The following is an 18,725-nucleotide window of genomic DNA, read 5'->3' as shown; positions in this document are numbered from 1 at the left end:
AGGTCTGCAGTTGGAAAAGGTTTATTTTTCCTTTATGACTCCAGAGGAATCCTGAGTAGAGCCTGCCAAGGAATCAGGGCAGAGACTGAGCCACAGGGAGATAAGCACCAGGATTTCAGCTCACCTGTAGTCTCAGTCGGTCCTGAATTCTTAGTTCAGGATCCTTGGAGAAACATCATCAACCATCTTCTTAATTCCGAGGGGACGGCTGGTTTACTGGTCTGGGATGTGAGGGCAGAATTAGCCGTTTTAAAGGTTAACATATAATTGTAGGCACAAGGGGCCTGGGGGCGACCCTTGACTATTTGATGTTTCACTGAATTAACGTTGGCCAGCTATAGATTTTCTGCTTGCAGAATTGCCAGCAAATTACTCTGCGTCCTGAATCTGCATTCTCTGTGTGTGCAGCTCGGGACGTCAGCGTTAGGATTGCCTTAGAAGCGATGTAACCAGCCCCTGCTCCCAAGGCAAGGGATAGTTTTATTCGCAGAAGTGCTCAGATAGGGGATTATAACATCCTGCCCGCTTTGATTTTAGAAAGATGATGTCGGTCAGGGTGATGACTCTCCCATTTCTATTCCTCTGATGTCTCTCAGGCCGGCTACCCTGTGAACCTCGGGAGATTGATTCCTGCTCTCCTTCGTTCCTTGGGTTCAGTGCATTTCAGAGGGCTGGTTTTCAGAGAGAAGCCCTGGTTCCACAGCTTCCAACCTTTTGTACACTCCTTTGAGTTCGCCGGTGGTGACGATAATGAGTTTTCTTCAACAGCCTGTGGGCAGTGGTTAAGAGTGTGCGGTCTGGTAACAAAGTTTAGTTGCCCAACAAGCAGACTCTTAGCCAAGGACTTGAGTGCCCATAATTTTATTTGGAGGGAGGTGTCAGAAAAATACCAAAGGGAGAGGAGTACATGAGCCAAAGAAGAGAAGGCAGCTAATGGAAGGTGAGTTAGCAAGCCGGGTACCACTGCGGGCAGCTGGTACTCAAGTCCAAGTGGAAACTGGCAGACAACGTACTTGCTTCTGAATTATCTCACCTGGAGCAGGGCGCTGGGGTACGCACGCACCAGTTCTCATCAGGTATAGCTGAAGATTGGTCCTGGGGATGCGAATTTCCAAACACTGTTGGCGCTATACTCAGATAAAGCAGCCTCCCACAGGTTTCAGAGAAATGTCCCAGACCAGGAAAAAAAAAAAAAAAAGTCCTGCCCTGTGGTGTGAAAAGCCTGAAGGGTGTGGGCAGAGCTCCGACAGTGTGCAAAATCAGAAAACACTTAAACCTGAATTCAAATCCTGCCTCCACCCATCCTAACTGTGATTTGAGGCAAAACTGTTAGCCTTTCTAGAATGTCAGCCCCCTTGTCTGGAAAATATGTCTTAGAATAAGCCAAGTGCATCACAGAGCTGTTACGGAGACGGAAGGAGATAATGCATGTAGCGACGTTATCACAGTGCTTGTCATCTCGTGAAGGCCCTAAAATGTTAGCAGTCATGTTTTAGGCGTTATGGAGCCTCTTCGCTGTCCCAATGTATGGTAGATGCTTGGTATAAAAGATGGGGAAAGGGGATAATCGTTAACTTCACACCGCTTGTAGTCTTTGCCTACTCAGCCTACAGCTATTTCTAAGTTTGCTGAACTAGCCCTTGTCTAAGAGTATCGTCACATTCTTTTATGGCGTAAAACATAACCTCAGTCTTTGACTTCTGGATAAAGTACCCTAAGGATTTGCAAGGACAAACATAAGCCTTCAGAAGGAGCTATAAATTTTAAATGTTCTAGTATCTGAATATACAAAATTGAAAAGAAAGGGGTGAAATTAATTTTAACAGTGAGTATGTAGTCCAGTCTGTAAAATAGTATTTCACGATATAATGCATATAAAAAACATTAATTATGTATCTTGCTTTATTTTTCTTTTTGGAATTTAGCCTTCAGAATCCAACATGTATTCTCTAACAGGTTCAACCTAGTTATATTTCAAGGGCTCATTGGCTGCCAAAATGGACTGTGACGGTTCAGTGGGCCCTGGACTTCTGATAGGAGTAACTTCCAATGGAATAGTTTCATTGCCATTGATGACAATGCTCTTTTGCATCTATGAAAGTGAGGTTGGTTTTAGCTCAGGCATCATATGAAATTGACAGTTCCTGTAATGACATTTCTCACATGGAAACCGTGGTGAGATTCTTAGCAGGTGTAAAATCTGACTAACTTGTTTCTTTAATTTCAACTTAATGGAAACTGCAGCAGCTGTTCCCATTTGCGTGTTTTCTAAGTATCATTGCCAAAACGAAAGGTTGGCAGCCATAGAAGTATTAAGTTACCTCTTCACTTGAGAAATGAAATTAAAACCTCAGCTCATTTCTAAAAGTCACAGATTTGGTAAAAGTTAGCAGGGCAAACATATAAACCGCTGTTAAAATATTGATGGCTTTGGTTTTCTCAGGTGCTGCTGCTAACATCTGCAGAAGATTTGGGCTGCACTCCTGGATTTCAGCAAAAAGTGTTCCATATCGATCAGCCAGCTGAATTCATTGAGGACCAGGCAATTCTAAACTGTAAGCATTATCTCCTGACGGTGCTTTTGGCCTATTCACCAATGTCTAAGACCACGTCCCAGCATGCAGTATTCCCTAAGCTGTTTCTGTTCATTTTTCTTATGTCACTGCTTGGCCTAGGGTGGAAGGTCTCCCAGTAGGGCTTTGTCAACTGAGAGGTGAATAGAGTGGTAACTGTCTCTTTTTAGTATTTAATCACTGGTCAGCATTTCTTGACGGTTCCCAGGAAAGGGGAGCACCAGCCTCTAACATGAGTACCACTCTGCGCGAAGGAAATGACATCCACGTCCTCTGGGCAGGTCCTGAGAACAAACCCTTGCCTTCCTATGGATTGCTGCTCTTCTTGGATTTTTCATATGTAGCATTAGATCCAAATATCTGTGAGAGCAAGATGTTAGCCCTGGGGATTTTTAGGCCTAGAAATTTAAACTCTTAAGAGTAATAAGATGGTTTTCTGAAGATGCAAGACCTTTACTGGCTGTTCTATGGATTAAATTCAAATCCCCCCAAATTCCAATTGATTTCCTTAAAATACGCTTCCCTCTGTTCTGTGGTTGCAATATCCATCTTCTTCTTTTTTTTTTTTTTTTTCTGTCTTTTTAGAGCTGCGCCTGCGGCATATGGAATTTCCCAGGCTTTGGGTCAACTCAGAGCTATGGCTGCCAGCCTACCCCACAGCCACAGCAGTGCAGGATCCGAGCCACGTCTGCGACCTACACCTCAGCTCACAGCAATGCAGGATCCTTAACCCGCTGAGTGAGGCCAGGGTTCGAACCCTCATCCCCATGGATACTAGTCAGGTTTGTTACCACTGAGCAGTGATGGGAACTCCTATCTTCCTATTTTTAATGCCAATATTATATTGTTATGTCTTTATGAGGACATGGAGTGTATTGCTATATGCAAAACAAGCTTAGTTTTAACAATGAATTTAAAGCTGATGGTAGACAAATCACCATTTAATTGTAGGCTCTTAAGCACCGTTCTTTAACGTTTGGGAATGAAGGATATAAAAACGTGGTTTAATTTGGTCAGATGCTCTATGGTCCCTTAGGGAAGATAAGTGTACATTTGCCCTTATGGTCCTAGGTTTGCCTTCCAGGCTAACCGCAGTCCTTCATTCCTATGCTATATGGCTGGCATGTTTAAAGAAAAGCAGGGAGGCAGGTGAAGCAGCCCACTTGGTGGGATTGTTCTGTGAGGCGGGAACACATTTGAAGAGTTGAAAGGAACACAGTAATGAAGATTCAATGTTGAGCATCAAGGGACCTCTCCTAGGTGAAGCCCCGTGCACATCTTGATGCAATTTCAGCAATGAAATCATTTCAGTCATTAGAGTTTGTCATGGCAGAGTGCAGGACTGGCACAGTAACTGAATGCCAATATGTGAGTTCATGTTAATTTGATCCCTGTGTGTGACTCCTGGGTCAGGCCATCAGGAACCCTCATTTGTCTTCTGATTCTTCTCTTTACTGGAACTTTCGATTCTTCTCCTAAAAAAGATCTTGTTTTAAGAGAGCCATTTTTCTGGCTCTCTGCTCCTCTCTTCTCTTTTCTCTCTCTTTCTTTTCTCTTTTTTCCAAGTGATTATCCCAAATGGCATCTATATTAACATGTGTGGAATGTGAAGCCATCCTGAGTATGGAAATTAATAGAGTTGGTATGCAAAGCAAGCCCATAAATGTGATTGCTTCTGTAATCTTCATGACACCAAACAGCTTTTAATTCACCTCTGAGAGACTGGAAACAATCAGACTTTCGGGGATCTTTTTAATTTAAACGAGACGTACTGTACATTCCAATATCACAGTTTTGTGTGTGTCTGTGTGTGTTTTTTTTCAAATCCCCTAAGTAATTTACTATGGTTATGGTTGTTGATTCTGTGTAAGCTAGTAAATGCTAAATGGAACTGGTTGATTATCAATGATAGCGCATTCTGGAAAAGTCAGTAAAATGGGGATTGAGGATGTTTAAAATTTTGTGTGTGAATTTGTCTGTGAATTGTTTGATCAGCAAAATCTGAGTAGCCTCTTCTCAGTGAAACTATAGGTCCATATATATTACTAGGAAAAAAAATGGCAAAGAACAGATTTGGTTTGATATTTTTGAGTTTATCTCAAAACAGTGAACATAGGTTGTCTTGAGTATAGACCCTGTGATTAAGGGTAATTGTGCATAAATGAAGAAGAAAACTTTCAACTGACTTGAGAATGTCTATTGAATATTGTTTAGGAAAATCTGCCTGTCTAGACGTGATGGCAATGCGTTGCTCTATTTGATATGCAAGAGGAAATAAAAAGCTCTGTTTTGAATGGACCCTACCCCCTAACCAACTAACATTGTACATCTTCCTCCCTCCGTCCCCTCTCATTCTCATTTCCTTATGGTTAAACACAAGACCGTTCCATCTCTGAAGAAGGCGATTAGCCCAGAAACTAACAAGTGATGTGCATTCTTAGAATGAAGATGACACAAGGCGAACACCTGGGTAAAAACTGAAAAGAATCAAGAAAAACTAGAATGTTTTAAAATACTTAGCTATTCGAGGTCACTACCAAGATCCAGGAAACCACTAGGGATAGTTCAATGACATGCAAATATAAGCGAATGATCTAGGTAATAACAGGGCTCAAAAGAAGCCAGGTTAGTAGCGTTACCTAGGCATCCACCTGTGGCATTTATGCATTCCATTTTTCCTTTCTCTCTGCAAAATTTAAGAGCTTTGGCTTCCAGTCATTGTGAATTTTTGTCTTGCAGAAGGTGTAAAATACAGCATAATCAATCAATTGATGTCCACACTTTTCACCATTCTATAAACTTGTCTGAAAGCGTTGTCTCTGTGCCTGACAGACATAGTATATCTGCTTATACCCCAGACTTATAGTCAACCAATTCTGTGTTCAGCTTTTAGCACGTTACAGGGAATGTTTATTCTGTCCACGGCTTTCTACTCTCTTTGTTCAGACAGTAATATTCCCTTTTATCCTTTTTCATCTTTTGCCTCTATTCTCGATGACTTATCTTTTCGTGCTTTAACTGTTACTAATGGTCACCTCCAGTTCTTTTATTTCCCAATATTTTATTCACCGTTCACTCCGATACATCTTTCTCTCAGTTGTTCTAAAGCCTTTTTATTTTCTTCACATCCAAATAACTCTTTATTCTACTCTCCTTTCCACTAACTAGACTTGCTTTCGTCTTTAAAGGGCCATTTTTCAACAAGCTTCTAGGATCAAAACATGGCCTCCCGCTCTTTCTTCTAATGTAACCAAGCTTTATCCTTGTGTCTTTCACATTGTGATGCAAAGCCCCCAACTCAAGAGAACTCGGACAAAAGTTTCCTGACTTCATCTCAGTCTTGAAAGGTGAGGTGGGAGGATGTGATTATTCTCACTTTCTGTAAGAAGTACAAGAAGAAAGAGGAAGATAGTTTAGCAGGCAGAAAGTCAGAAAAGAGACATCCATTCAAGGTCTTTGACTCAGGGAGGAATCTGTGAGGGATTGTTGCAGGAAGTCCCTAGAGGCCTCTAACACCCAGAATTCTCTTAAATTGTGGTTTCTTCTCCTGCAAATGAAAACGGGGCAATTCTGGTAGCTGCTCTTGAGCCACGAGATTTGGGTAGTGACCCTGGTTACAGCCTCCCAGCTGACACCCAGGTTCCAGAAGAATAACCGGCCTGGCAAGGTGACCCACCCCCCAGCTGATGTGGAGGAAGACCATGTGACGAGCCCCTGACTCTCTTGTCTTCTGAAAAATTATAGAACAGGATATTCTGCCCTGCCATAGTCCGCTCAGACAGACCTTCCTGGCATTATGGAGGGAGCTGAATTGTCTTGTTCGCTAGGGGGAACCCCACTCATGATTCTCCAACCTCCAGTGTCCAGAAAAGGCATCGCGTGGCCACCCCACCACTATCAGGTCGGTGCCTTTCTTCTCTTTGTTCATCCTTCATGGATCACTCCTTTTGGACCACACACGTGCAAACACAGGGGCACCCAGAGAAATGGCCCCACTCGAGTTCACCTAACATACAACCTGTGTACTTACGCGTTTAACAAAGAACCTGCATTAGTCAGAATAGCTTGGTATCAAACAACCCTAGTGACCTGAAGTGATAAAGTTTGTTTCTGGAGTTCCTGATGTGGTGCAGTGGAAACAAATCTGACTGGGAATCACGAGGTTGCAGGTTCAATCCCTGGTCGCGCTCAGTGGATTAAGGATCTGGCATTGCCATGAGCTGTGGTGTAGGTCATAGATGCAGCTCGGATCCCACGTTGCTGTGGCTGTGGTGTAGGCCGGCGGCTATAGCTGATTGGACCCCTAGCCTGGGAACCTCCAAATGCCATGGTTGTGGCCATAGAAAGCAAAATAAATAAATGAATAAATAAAGCTTGTATCTCCTTCAGGTCATGTGGATGCAAGTTGGCTGCTCTGCTGGGTAGCCCCTCTCTCTGCAGAAACTTGCAAACCCAAGCTACTTCCTGCTTGGTCCTGCCATCCTCTGCCTTCGAGTTACTCTTAAGTCACTGAGCTGGCAGATAGGGAGACAAAAACAGGATGGGGAAGGCACTACAGATGTGTAACCGCGTGAGCCAAAAGGGACATGTCTCGTCTCTGGTCGCACTGTTAGCCAGCCTAGCCACGTGGCTACCCTCACTTTAAGCAAGGCCAGGCAATGTGGAGGAACACACATATCTGTGTAAGCTCACCATTTCTACACAGATCCTAAGAAAATAATGTGACCCCAGTCAAAAAGAGACTCCTGAAAGAGACAGACCACACAGGAGGCAGCTGTCTCTGAGTAACTTGGGAATAAGGACAAAGTCGGTCCTTCAAGCAGGACAGCAGGTTCATGCACCTGTGACTACCTCCTGCTTCTCTCATCGGGGGCTGCTCCCTTCTGAGCAGAATCAGCTTCTTCCCTGTTCCCTCTTAGAAACACCCAGGGGAGCAACCGTCTGATAATTCTAGCAAGGATGGACTCCAATTGCATCCTCCTGGTGATTATAATATTGAGGTTAAAGTCACATAGTTTTAAATTCACATCAACTAGGGTTCAAACATACGACAGTCACATGTTGGCTGCATGATCATAAGAGAGTTACTTGAATCCTCCAGGTTTGAATTTTCTCATCTCTCTATGAAGTCCTTCCTTTTCGAGTTGATGAAATAATTGATTGGAAAATGCTTAGAATACACTTAGGAATAAATGGAAGATGGTATTATTATTACTATAATCATTGCTATGGTTTTTATTTTAAATTTATTATTACGATTATTCACAGTTCTTAGGTAGGTTTAGTATCCTTACGACGACCATTGAAACCTGCCTTTTTAGAAGACACATCATGGACCTCAAAATCTGAAGAGATAGAAAAAAAATAAATAAATAACATCTAAAGCAGTGGATTTTAAGATTTGGACTTCATGGACCAGTAGAATTTTTTTTAAATCTTGGATTGATAATAGTGCATTTTTAAACATTTTCCTAAGTCTGAATATGAAAAAAAGATGGAAGATCCAGCTAATAAATGAGATAGGACAAGAATACTTCCATTTACTATGGCCAGACTTTCTTTAAAAGTGTCGTTGGTATCAAAAAACCATACCACATAGGAGTAAACTCCACTTGCAAAAGAGAAGGCAGTCTTAAAATGGGAGTAAATTTTGCTTTGTAAAAAATGCACTAAACACTGTGATTTACCTCGTGTTGATGGAAAATCACTGATCTAAGGCATTAGGTTGCTGGTGCTGAATTTGTTCTTAACTTTTTATGATATTCTTCTGAAGTTTCAATATACAGAGTTTTTTTGGAGAGGGAGGGATAACTCGTAAGAGATTTCTTCATGAAGGGCTATATGCCTTTGCTGATAGAAAAGAAGAGAGAAGTTCTGTAAAGCGTAACAAGTGTGCACACAGCGAGGGCAGGTGTTGGGATTTTTTGAAGATACCCACCATGCGGACCAGTGCAGCATTTGTGGCCTTCATAGCTGACATGTCCTGTGTCCTCTCTAAGCGTGGTGGGTCCCCTTGAATCTCGTAACAGGCCTTAGGGGGGTAAGTACCCGTATTCTACAGGTGGGGATACTAAGGCTGGGCTAGGTAAAGCAGTTTACCCATGGCTATATTGCTTATCACTGGTGACATCAAGGGTTGAACCCAGGATTTCAGTGCCCTGGCTCCTATCTAGAATTCTCAGGTTTTGTGTCTTGTGGCTTTTGTTGGTGGTCACCTATCAAAGAAATTTGCCACTTCATTTTCCTATGTACTTTCCCATGTGCTTTCATCAACATGGATGAAATAGAACATTTCTACTGCATTATGTTTTTTCTGTTCACAGACAAGTTCATTCTTCCTCTATAATATGAAAAATATAGAAAAAGTACCTCTTTTTCCTTGTTTTGGATGGGATCCAGTGCCAGCTTGTCCATGACCCTACACTCCTGGCTTTTTGCCCTCCTCTTGAGTTCCTTTCACGGAGACCCTTTTCGGTCATGCCACCTTGACACTGACCTTGGTTAGTAGCCAGGTCATCCATGGAGTGCATGATGTTGCATTAATCATATTTGTACTTAACATGCATGAGTCATGGCTTTTGAGGATGTTTTTAATTGACTATAAATCAAACAGGGGACTTGACAAATGAAGGCAATTAATGGAAAAGCAATGTGAGTGGTGTTTTGCATCCTAACGTAGGAAATATATTGTGCCAGTGAATTAAATGTCAAAACAAAGCCCCTTTTGACCCTACTGAAAAGATTTCATTTGGATGTAATAAATAGATGAACTTTCTAACCTGGCAGGTGGAGAAATTCCTGTTTCTTGAGGTCAAGCTCACTCGGGACTTTGTCTGTATTCTCTTATTCTCTATCCTTGAGAACTTCCTAAGTTCACTTGCTTTTTTTATTTTTTCGATTTTAGTGATTTAAAAAATAGAAAACAATGATAATTTTCTTTCCATTTTCTGGTTGTCCTTTGTACTCCTAAGTCATATTTACTCTCGGGCTGGGAGGTGGATTACCTGATTAGTGAAATCATTTAGCATGACCTGTACTATAGTCTACGTAGCTTCTGAATAGGCTAGAGTTTCAAGAGGTATTATATTTGTTTTATTTATTTATTTATTTATTTTGTCTTTTGTCTTTTTTTGTTGTTGTTGTTGCTATTTCTTGGGCCGCTCCCGCGGCATATGGAGGTTCCCAGGCTAGGGGTCGAATCGGAGCTGTAGCCACCGGCCTACGCCAGAGCCACAGCAACGCGGGATCCGAGCCGCGTCTGCAACCTACACCACAGCTCACGGCAACGCCAGATCCTCAACCCACTGAGCAAGGGCAGGGACCGAACCCGCACCCTCATGGTTCCTAGTCGGATTCGTTAACCACTGCGCCACGACGGGAACTCCTATATTTGTTTTAAACTGTTGTGATATGCCAAGGAAAATTACTCTGACGTCACTTAATTCACTCCATCATTATGAAGATGATTATACTTTGGGTCAGAATGTAGACTGACATTTACATGAATGAGTTTTCACCTATATTTAAAGAGTCCTATAGAAATGTAATATTTTTACAGATATACCCTGCACCCCCCCACCAGTTAATCTGTAACAGTTGAGTATTCAGTCAACTCATATTTATTAGGATGCTCATAAACATATTACATTAACTACTTCATTTCATAAATGTAAGGTGATACGATAAAATAACTGCAGAATTAAAAGAACACACATGCACATCAGGGAGAAATACGATAAAATGCTCAGAGATCCTTCTATTAGACTTGGGTCCTAAGCTGTACTTGGAAGATTGGAGAACATATGAGGCGATGGGGTGAGAGGGCCTTAGAAGATGAAGAATGTAGATGCAAGTGGAGCTCTCCTGGCGTAAGTTTTCTTATCAGGGGAATGAAAGAAATAAATAGACCAGAAGAATCACACTGTCAGCTTTGGACTAAATTTGCCCCACAGATATGTCCTGTCTGGCTGCTCAGTGTGGGAGTCTAAAGTGTTTACTGAAAGGGATTTGTATGGATAATTTCACTTTTAAAAATTCATAACTTCTGGGCAGTATTGGACCTCCAGAATATAGACTCTAGAGGAAGGCTGACCGGGTCCAAATCCAAGGTCAGCCCAGTGTCAGCTAAGTGATTTGAGCAAGTTAGGATGGAACCTCCTTGTGCCTCAGTTTCTTCATTTAGAGAATGAATTGTTATTATATTATTATTATTATTTTTAGGGCTGAACATGTGGCATGTGGAAGTTCCTGGGCTAGGGGTCTAATTGGGCCTGCAGCTGCTGGCCTACACCCCAGCCACGGCAACACAGGATCCAAGCCATGTCTGCGACTTATGCCACAGCTCATGGCAATACCAGATCTTTTAACCCACTGAGCAAGGCCGTCCTCATGGATACTAGTTAAGTTTTTAACCTGCTGAGACACAATGGGAACTTCTAGAAAATAAATTATAATGGCAGCCCCTCAACAGGTTGTTCTGAAGATTAAAAGTCAGTGACTGGTCTGTAGCAAGCACTACAGTATTAGCTGCTGGCAGTAGTGTAACAATAATAGTAGCTCAGGCCTTCCCTGTGCTTCTCCAGTCTCTGCTGTCTTCCTCTCATCCAGTTGGCTTGCTCCTTTATTCTGCCTGCCCCTTATAGACATCGAAACTCACCTCCATGAAGTCACTCTTACTCCTGAGCCTGGTTGTGTGGGTCAAATGCCATACCACAGAAGACTTAACAGGCATGTCGCTTTTTATCATACCATTGCTGTTATTGACAGCAGCTATTCTTGGTGGTCACGGCAGCAGAGGATAGTGCTAAGAAATGAAAGGGCAGGGAATGCCTGGCATTGTGTGAGATGTTGAAATCTACTTTCAGAGTTTTGAATTTTCAGTACAGGAAATATATGAAAAGGGGAGCCAGGAGATCAGACGGTGTGGCTGTCTGTCTGGAGGTTCAGAATAGGAGGCAGATGGCAGAGAAGAACTGGAAAGGCTCAGCCTTGCATGGAGCCTTTTCAGAAGTTCTGAGATGAGCCTGGGTGGGAGGTGTATTCAAGGAATGATGGGCAGGAAAGAAGCATGGCTAAGAAGCACCCAGATGATATCAGAGAACTGCAAGGCTCTGGACTGAGGAATACATCTAGAAGTCAAGTTTTCTATTTTTTTCTTTTTGGCCACGTTCACAACATGTGCAAGTTCCCAGGCCAGGGATCCAACCCACACCACAGCATCGACCTATACACACAGCACCAGATCCTTGAACTCATTGCACCGAGCTGGGGATTGAACCCACACCTCAGCAGGGACTGGAACTGCTGCAGTTGGATTCTTACACCACTGTGCCCCAGCAGGCACTCCCAAGAAGACAAGTTTTCCAAAAGAGATGCAGAATCCCCTGAGTCTGTCTCACATCAACCACTGACTTTTCTCTGGACCTCTATTTCCCTATTGACATAATGAGGGTATATTAGGGCTAATTTGGTTATAATACAAAATAATCCAATTCCATCTGGCTTTAACAAAACTATATAGAATTATCAGCTCACATGATTGAAAATTTTAGGTTTAAATTGGCTTTTGGAAGAGAGGGCTCTAGATGCTCTAATGATGTCATGTACCACCCTTCATTCCTTGGCTCTGCTGTGTATAGTTTTAGGAGCCCTGACTCTCAGAGGGGTTCCCTCCAGCATAGCCACCAATAGACCCACTCTTTTATTCTTTCAGCTGTACAACCCAGAGCATCTCTTTTCCAAGTGTTTCAGCAAACACCTCATAGCTAACTCTCCAGGTCCCGCTTGGGTCATGTGCCTATCCCCGAACCAATCGCGGTGTCCAGGAAGACTTGCTATCCATATTGGCCAGGCCTGGGGAAATAGTGAAGGAAAGGAGAGATGCTGGGCTGGCAAAAGCACACGAGTCCACCGTGAGGGTGTTTTTACTCTACCGCTGAGACCCCTCTCTGTACTAACGTTCTATGACTGCAGGCTGTGCTCCCTGCATGAGATTTTTTAGAACCCAACACACAGGCAAATTGGACATGTCTCTTAGGTGGCAGAGGATGAGGACAGCCATCACACCAGGTTTCTCACTGGAGATGCTGGTGAGCAGATTGCTTAATTAAGACAGCCGAATGCTAAGTGCTGCCATCTGGCCTCACTCTCCAACCTGTTGACTGTCTTCATTCACACAGGTCTGGAGCTGGTATAAATCACTTTTATTTCTGTCTTTCTTTAAGGAAGAAAGAATACAGGAACATACAGCTGTTACAGGAACAGCTCCTAATTTGAGGTATTAGAACCATATGAATTGGGCTGCTTAATGAGTCTGACATCCAAACATAAATCGGGCAAGATTAAGCATGACTTTGAGCAGTTTGAGAAGGCAGAAGATCTTGTTATCCTGTAACGGATCAAATCCACACACATTCTAATAATCGTAGTGCCCTCTATCTGTCCTTTTGATATTAATTTTCATGGAAATTTTTGTTGGCGTGAAAGCAAAAGGGCAAGAGGTGCAAAGACTTGCCGGTAAAAATATCCCCAGGAACCTTTTGACACAATTCACATTCTCCTTCTGGAGACAGGGGAGGAAATGACATACCCGGAGTCCCTGCCGTTTGTTTTGCCAATTATTTACAAATAACAGAATGGTAACATCCCTTATGCCAGACCTTGTACTAGGTGCAAGAGATACAGCTTTGAGCCACATGAAAAAAATATGCCATCCCTTGTGTGTTAGAGCTTTCATTTTTAGGGAAAGAGAATGACAGCCGTGATAGAACTAAGCACCTAAGAAAACAGGAAGTCTGTATGGGGAAACTGACGATAAACACTGTGAAGGAAATAAGACCAGACTGCATGATAGAAATTTCTGGGTGGCTTCTACAGAATGGGTGGCCCAGGAAGTTTTCTCTGGGAAGCCAAGATTTGAGCTAGGAGAAGGGACCAGTGAGATGGAGACTGGGTGGGTAAACTTTCAGACAGTAGATTCAGGTAATGTCAAAGCCCTAAGATGAGAACAGGTGTTTGAGATACTCTGATGAGGGTAAGTGCTACTATTTTATCCATTTAATCAAATCAATTGTCCTGTAAGATAGGATTTTTAAGTCCCACTTTAATGATGAGGTCTTGACCGTTGCTTAAATGATCCAGTATATCATATGGTAGGTCTACCGTATGATTCAGCAATCATATGGTACTCCTGAGCATTTATCTGGAGAAAACTATAATTCAAAAACATACATGCACCTTAGTGTTCGTTGCAAAACCATTCACAATAGCCCAGACATGGAAACAACCTAAATGTCCATCAGCAGAGGAATGGATAAAGAATATGTGGTACATATATACAGTGGAATATTACTCAGCCATAAAAAGAATGAAATAATGCCATTTGCACCAACGCGGATGAACTTAGAGATTATCATGCCAAGTGAAGTTAGACAATGAAAGGCAAACATCATGATATTACATATATGTGGAATCTTTTGAAAAGGCTACAAATGAGCTTTTTTTCAGAATAGACATGGACTCACAGACTTTGAAAACAGACTTATGATTAACGAAGAAGGACAGGTCAGGTGGAGGGAGGGATGGCCTGGGTGTTTGGGATTGGCATATGTACACTGTGGTATGTGGAATGACTGGCTAACAAGGACCTGCTATACAGCACAGGGAACTCTACTTAATATTTTGTGATAACTTATATGGGAGAAAAATCTGAAAAGGAATGGATGTGTGTACACGTATAATGGAATCACTTCATTGTACAGTAGAAATTATCACATTGCAAATCAGATACATTTCAATAAAACTTTAAAAAATGAAAATTAAAATAAAAAAGGTCCAGTATCTCAAAAGAAGAGCCAGTGATGGAAAAGGAGCTCTGATCTCCCGAACTGTGCAAGTTCTCTCCACGTGAAATGCTATATCGTTTCCTTCCACAGAAATGCTCCAGTCCTTTCCTTTGAGAACAGACCAGGGTGGCTCGAGAGCCTGACCGGGCATGGACTTCTGAGCCTGGCCCCTTGCCTCCATCACTTGCAACATGGTGCTATTTCTAGTCACTCAGTTTCTCAGTTTCTCCATCTGTTAAATGGAGGTAGTGTTTTGAGGATTAATTAATTAAGATAGCACATGCAAAAGTATTGGGACAGCAACTACCACACGGCAGCTCTATTTAAAGTCTGGTTGATTTTATTACTTGAAAGAATTAGGCAAGGAAGGGAATGTCTGCACAATGATACTCTTAGAATGGGCAGTGCCAGTTTCTACCAAAGGTGGCATGGGGAATTTTCAAAAAAAGCTCGACTCCTCTGAAGTAGGACACATGTTTTTCCTACTTCCTCCAAATCTCCGTTTTTGGAATTTCCATATTCTAAGGGCATCTGCTACCCTCTACCCCTTCTCACTACACACACATACTACTTCCTCACGTTTGATCTCTTTAGGGTGAAAATTAAAAAATTGTTCCCTGAAAAGCATTCAAGAAGTGTTTTGGAATTTAGAAAGTGCCAGTAAAGTGCATAAGCTGTACATTATGTACTCCACCAGGGGGGTCTGGGGCAGTACCCTGTCATAAGACAGATATGTTTACAGGAACACATACCGATATTTACCCTAAGCAAGATAAATGAAGACCACAAATACCACGATGTATGTTCAGGTTGGATTTTGCTGCCAAGTGAGTTACAAGGACACTTTTGGTATATGGAGTGTCTTAGAATTCCAAATTGCAGGCTTCCCTCCTTAGGAGAACATTCCCTTGAAAAATTGCAAACCTCAATTTCGCTGAAACACTCAGCTGGCCTCTCTCCATCCCGGCTGCTTCCCAGGGCAGCAGAGTGTGTTGATGGACCAGGCTTCAGGTCCCAGCTACCCTGCCCCTACTTGTGAACAACTTGGTAAATGATGTCTTGGCAGGACACCCCTGTAAAGGATCCAGCCACTGCACCAGCTTATTTCATCCCCATCTGAAGCCCAAATAGTTGTCAGCCATCCAGCTTCCTCCTAAGTATACAAGTCAGCTGATTACGGAGACCTCCCAGAGGATCTATTTTTAGCTAAAACTGGTCTTAATTTTCATATATATACATTAAATTCTGTGGAGGCAGGGGGGATTCCAAATGAGGAAACACTGATTCTGAATAACATGAAAGAGATAATTAGTGGTTGAAAAACAGTTCAGAATATGAGTCAAAATCTCCAAGGAATATGGTTAGCGCTGCATTTTTCAGTGGAGAAGTTTGTTGAATTCGAAACAGGAAGCGAGGGTGAGTGGGGATAAATCAGGCTAGCAGAGGGATTCGGCATCAAATTGGAGACATTGAGGAAGGAAACTGAAACTAGGGAGCACCTGGGATTGTCTAGATGCCCATGGGGATGTGGCTCAGGGGTCATTGTCACCATCCCCATGGTAGGGAGTGCATGGGCTAGAACCAGGTCTTTGTGTGTACTCAAGAGGGATGGAGAAGCCACACCCCCTCGGTAGAGACATGGAGTCTGGTGCACAGCAGCTCTGATTAAGCTTCCAGGTGTTTGGTTTATTTTGGAGTAAGGTCAAGGGAGTTCTGGAGTGAGTGAGGTTTAAGTTAGAGATGTCCATAAACACAGTTTTATTTCCAAAGTTGCCTGATTTGCTTTTGGGATAGCTTAATTCACACTTTTTGCTCTCATCGTGTACATTTTTGATCAGGCACATTTTTACGATGGGTATAAATGCATGTACCCATGGAGAGATTAGATTGTTCTCTGTTAAATTTTGTCAGCTGCAATTACAATTTAGTGACTATCAGTCATAATAAACCCTAACCAACTCAAGACTTTTAAGAAAAGAATTTAACAGAAGAAAATCATGTGACTCACAGACCAAAGACCTGAATGATGAGGCCTCAGGAAGAACAGAAACTGGGGAAGCTCCAAGAATTTCAGCAGTGAGAATGCAGGGGGAGTTAAGACCGTGCGTTTTAAACTTTCTGTGGTGAAAGACCAGGTTTTGTTTCATATTATTTTATTTCAATGCATTATAGACTGATGCTTTTGTTAAATGAAAACTGTCGAATTTTCAGTAAGTTAAAAAATAGACTCATATCGAAAATATAAAGCAAAGACAGATCCAAACGCGTCAATTAAAAAGCAGACCAATTAGATAGTAAGTCTGATTCAAAGACTATTAGGAGAGCTGGGTATTTGTAGGTGACTTACTAATAAAGAAATACTAGAATAAATCTGCTAGCTTACGTGTACAAAGCTGGTTAATATCCTACAGGGCAGTAACTGTAACCTTGGGGATTGTCTTTTCTACTGAATAACACTCATATTGTTTCCGAAACTCAGCCTCCCGTCCAAAGGTGCTGAATACAAATGCAGAGACAGAGTTTTGGGTGAAGGAGAAAAAGACAGCTTTATTGTTTTGCCAAGCAAAGGAGGCCACAGCAGGCTAATGCCTTAAAGACTGTGCCCCCACTTGGAAGAGATTAGGAGGTGGTTTTATAGTTTGGGGAGTGGAAGATAGGGCTGCAGATAAGCATCAGGTAGAGGCAAGCTCACACTGTCTTTCAAAGCTGGTGTTCAGTGGCCCCAGGACTTGTTCTGGTGGTTCTTCTTCCCAGAACGAAGATGCTACATCCAGTAGTTCTTCCATTTGTTGGGGATTTAGTTCTGCAGAAAGGCTCAAAGATATTGTTATGTATATTCCTTGATGAGGCAGCAGAACCCTGCCCCAAGGCTGCACTGTTGTCTCTAGACTGCTCCTCCCTGGTCTCTGCATCCCCTCTCTTCCCTGAGGAGCGACTGCCCTTTGGAACTCAGGGAAGGTCATGAAGGCTGAAGCCTATTGCCTAAAAACAAGACATGGAGGACCCGGGCTTGTGTGCCCAGGAGCCCCACAGGGCCCTAGCTAGGTTACAGTGTCTCTACTGCACAGAAATCTACACATTTACATGCAATTTCACTAAATATGCAACCTCTAATGAGTAATAAATTATGAAGTGAAAAATTACTTTTTCCTAGATAATTTAAAAAATCATTTAAATTTTTTTAATTAAAACATATAGTTGATTTACAGTGTTGTGCCAATTTTTGCTGTACCGCAAAGTGACCTAGTCATACATATATATTGTCGATTTAAAAAAAAAAATGCACAGCCTGAAAGCTGAGAGTTAAGTTTTGTTTGGAGCACCAATTAGGACTTAAGCCCAGCAGACAGCATCTTAAGTAGCTCTGAGAAACCACTCAGAGGAGTGAGGGAGGAGCTAGGATATATAGGAGTTGTTGCAGCAAAGGACAGGTAGCAGGAACAAAAGAGGCCTGGGCTCACTGAAATCATTGCTTTGATATGCACCTCCATGTGGTGTCAGGGCCAGTATCCTGAGTTTTCAACAACCTGCCAGACTCACCAGCTCTCCCCCTTGGAGGTGACTGCATTCATAGCTGACTGTGACATTCTTTGTTTTATCCTTAGCCACAGCCCTGGTGCTGTATTTCAGAGAGCTCTGAAAGGCCTCCCCAAAGAGGAAAGGGGGACTATCAGGATATGATAAAGGTGCGGGGGAGATGCATGCAGCCACACACCCATTTTGCAAAAGTTTGTTGCTGATCTCCTGAAGGTCACTGCTGGTCACAAGGAGCATGCAACACCATGAAGGGGTCTAGTGTTTTTCTAGATATGAGGAGATGCAAGAGTTGGGCGCATAAAATCTCTTAAAAATATCTGACTATCTGAAGACCTGTTTTTCCACTTTTCCCAGAGCCTAGACTGCTTTACTCCTGATTTTCACCCTGAGCTTTGCTTAAGGGGTGTTGCTGGCAGGCCTTCGCAGTGGCTCATAATTTAACCCATGCAGAGGCTGATGGCAGGTGCCAAACTTTAGTTCACAAGAAACATTCCCTTCCTTATATTATGTTCCATCATGGTCTATCCCAAGAGACTGGATGTAGTTCCCTGTGCTGTACAGTAGGACCTCATTGCTTATCATTCTAAATGTCATAGTTTGCATCTACTAACCCCAAACTCCCTGTCCATCCTACTCCCTCCCCTTCCGCCCCCTGTTTCTGTGAGTCTGTGAGTCTGTTTCTGTTTTGTAGATAGGTTCATTTGTACCATATTTTAGATTACACATATAAGTGATATTATATGGCATGTGTCTTTCTCTTTCTGATGTATTT

At 42.5% G+C, this 18,725-nt stretch overlaps 1 protein-coding gene across 30 annotated transcripts in view; it reads left to right on the top strand.

The window, feature by feature from the left end:
- CDH13 (cadherin 13) overlaps positions 1–18,725 on the top strand; it is a 1,446,594-nt gene that overhangs the window by 641,571 nt on the left and 786,298 nt on the right. For all 30 annotated transcript variants that reach the window (XR_014804745.1, XR_014804744.1, XM_084957934.1 and 27 more), the window contains 1 exon segment: positions 2,444–2,555. Coding sequence is in view for 1 of the 30 variants with exons in the window: in NM_001109945.1 (NP_001103415.1) it covers positions 2,444–2,555 (112 nt within the window). In the remaining 29 variants the exon portion in view is untranslated.

Source organism: Sus scrofa, chromosome 6 (assembly GCF_054392235.1).
Source record: "Sus scrofa isolate SSC_HxYL_T2T_F1_AM1 chromosome 6, Sscrofa_HxYL_maternal_Yorkshire_Landrace_v2.0, whole genome shotgun sequence".
Lineage (NCBI taxonomy): Eukaryota > Metazoa > Chordata > Mammalia > Artiodactyla > Suidae > Sus > Sus scrofa.
Note: the sequence above shows the minus strand (reverse complement) of the source record. Positions and strands in the feature narration are given on the sequence as shown.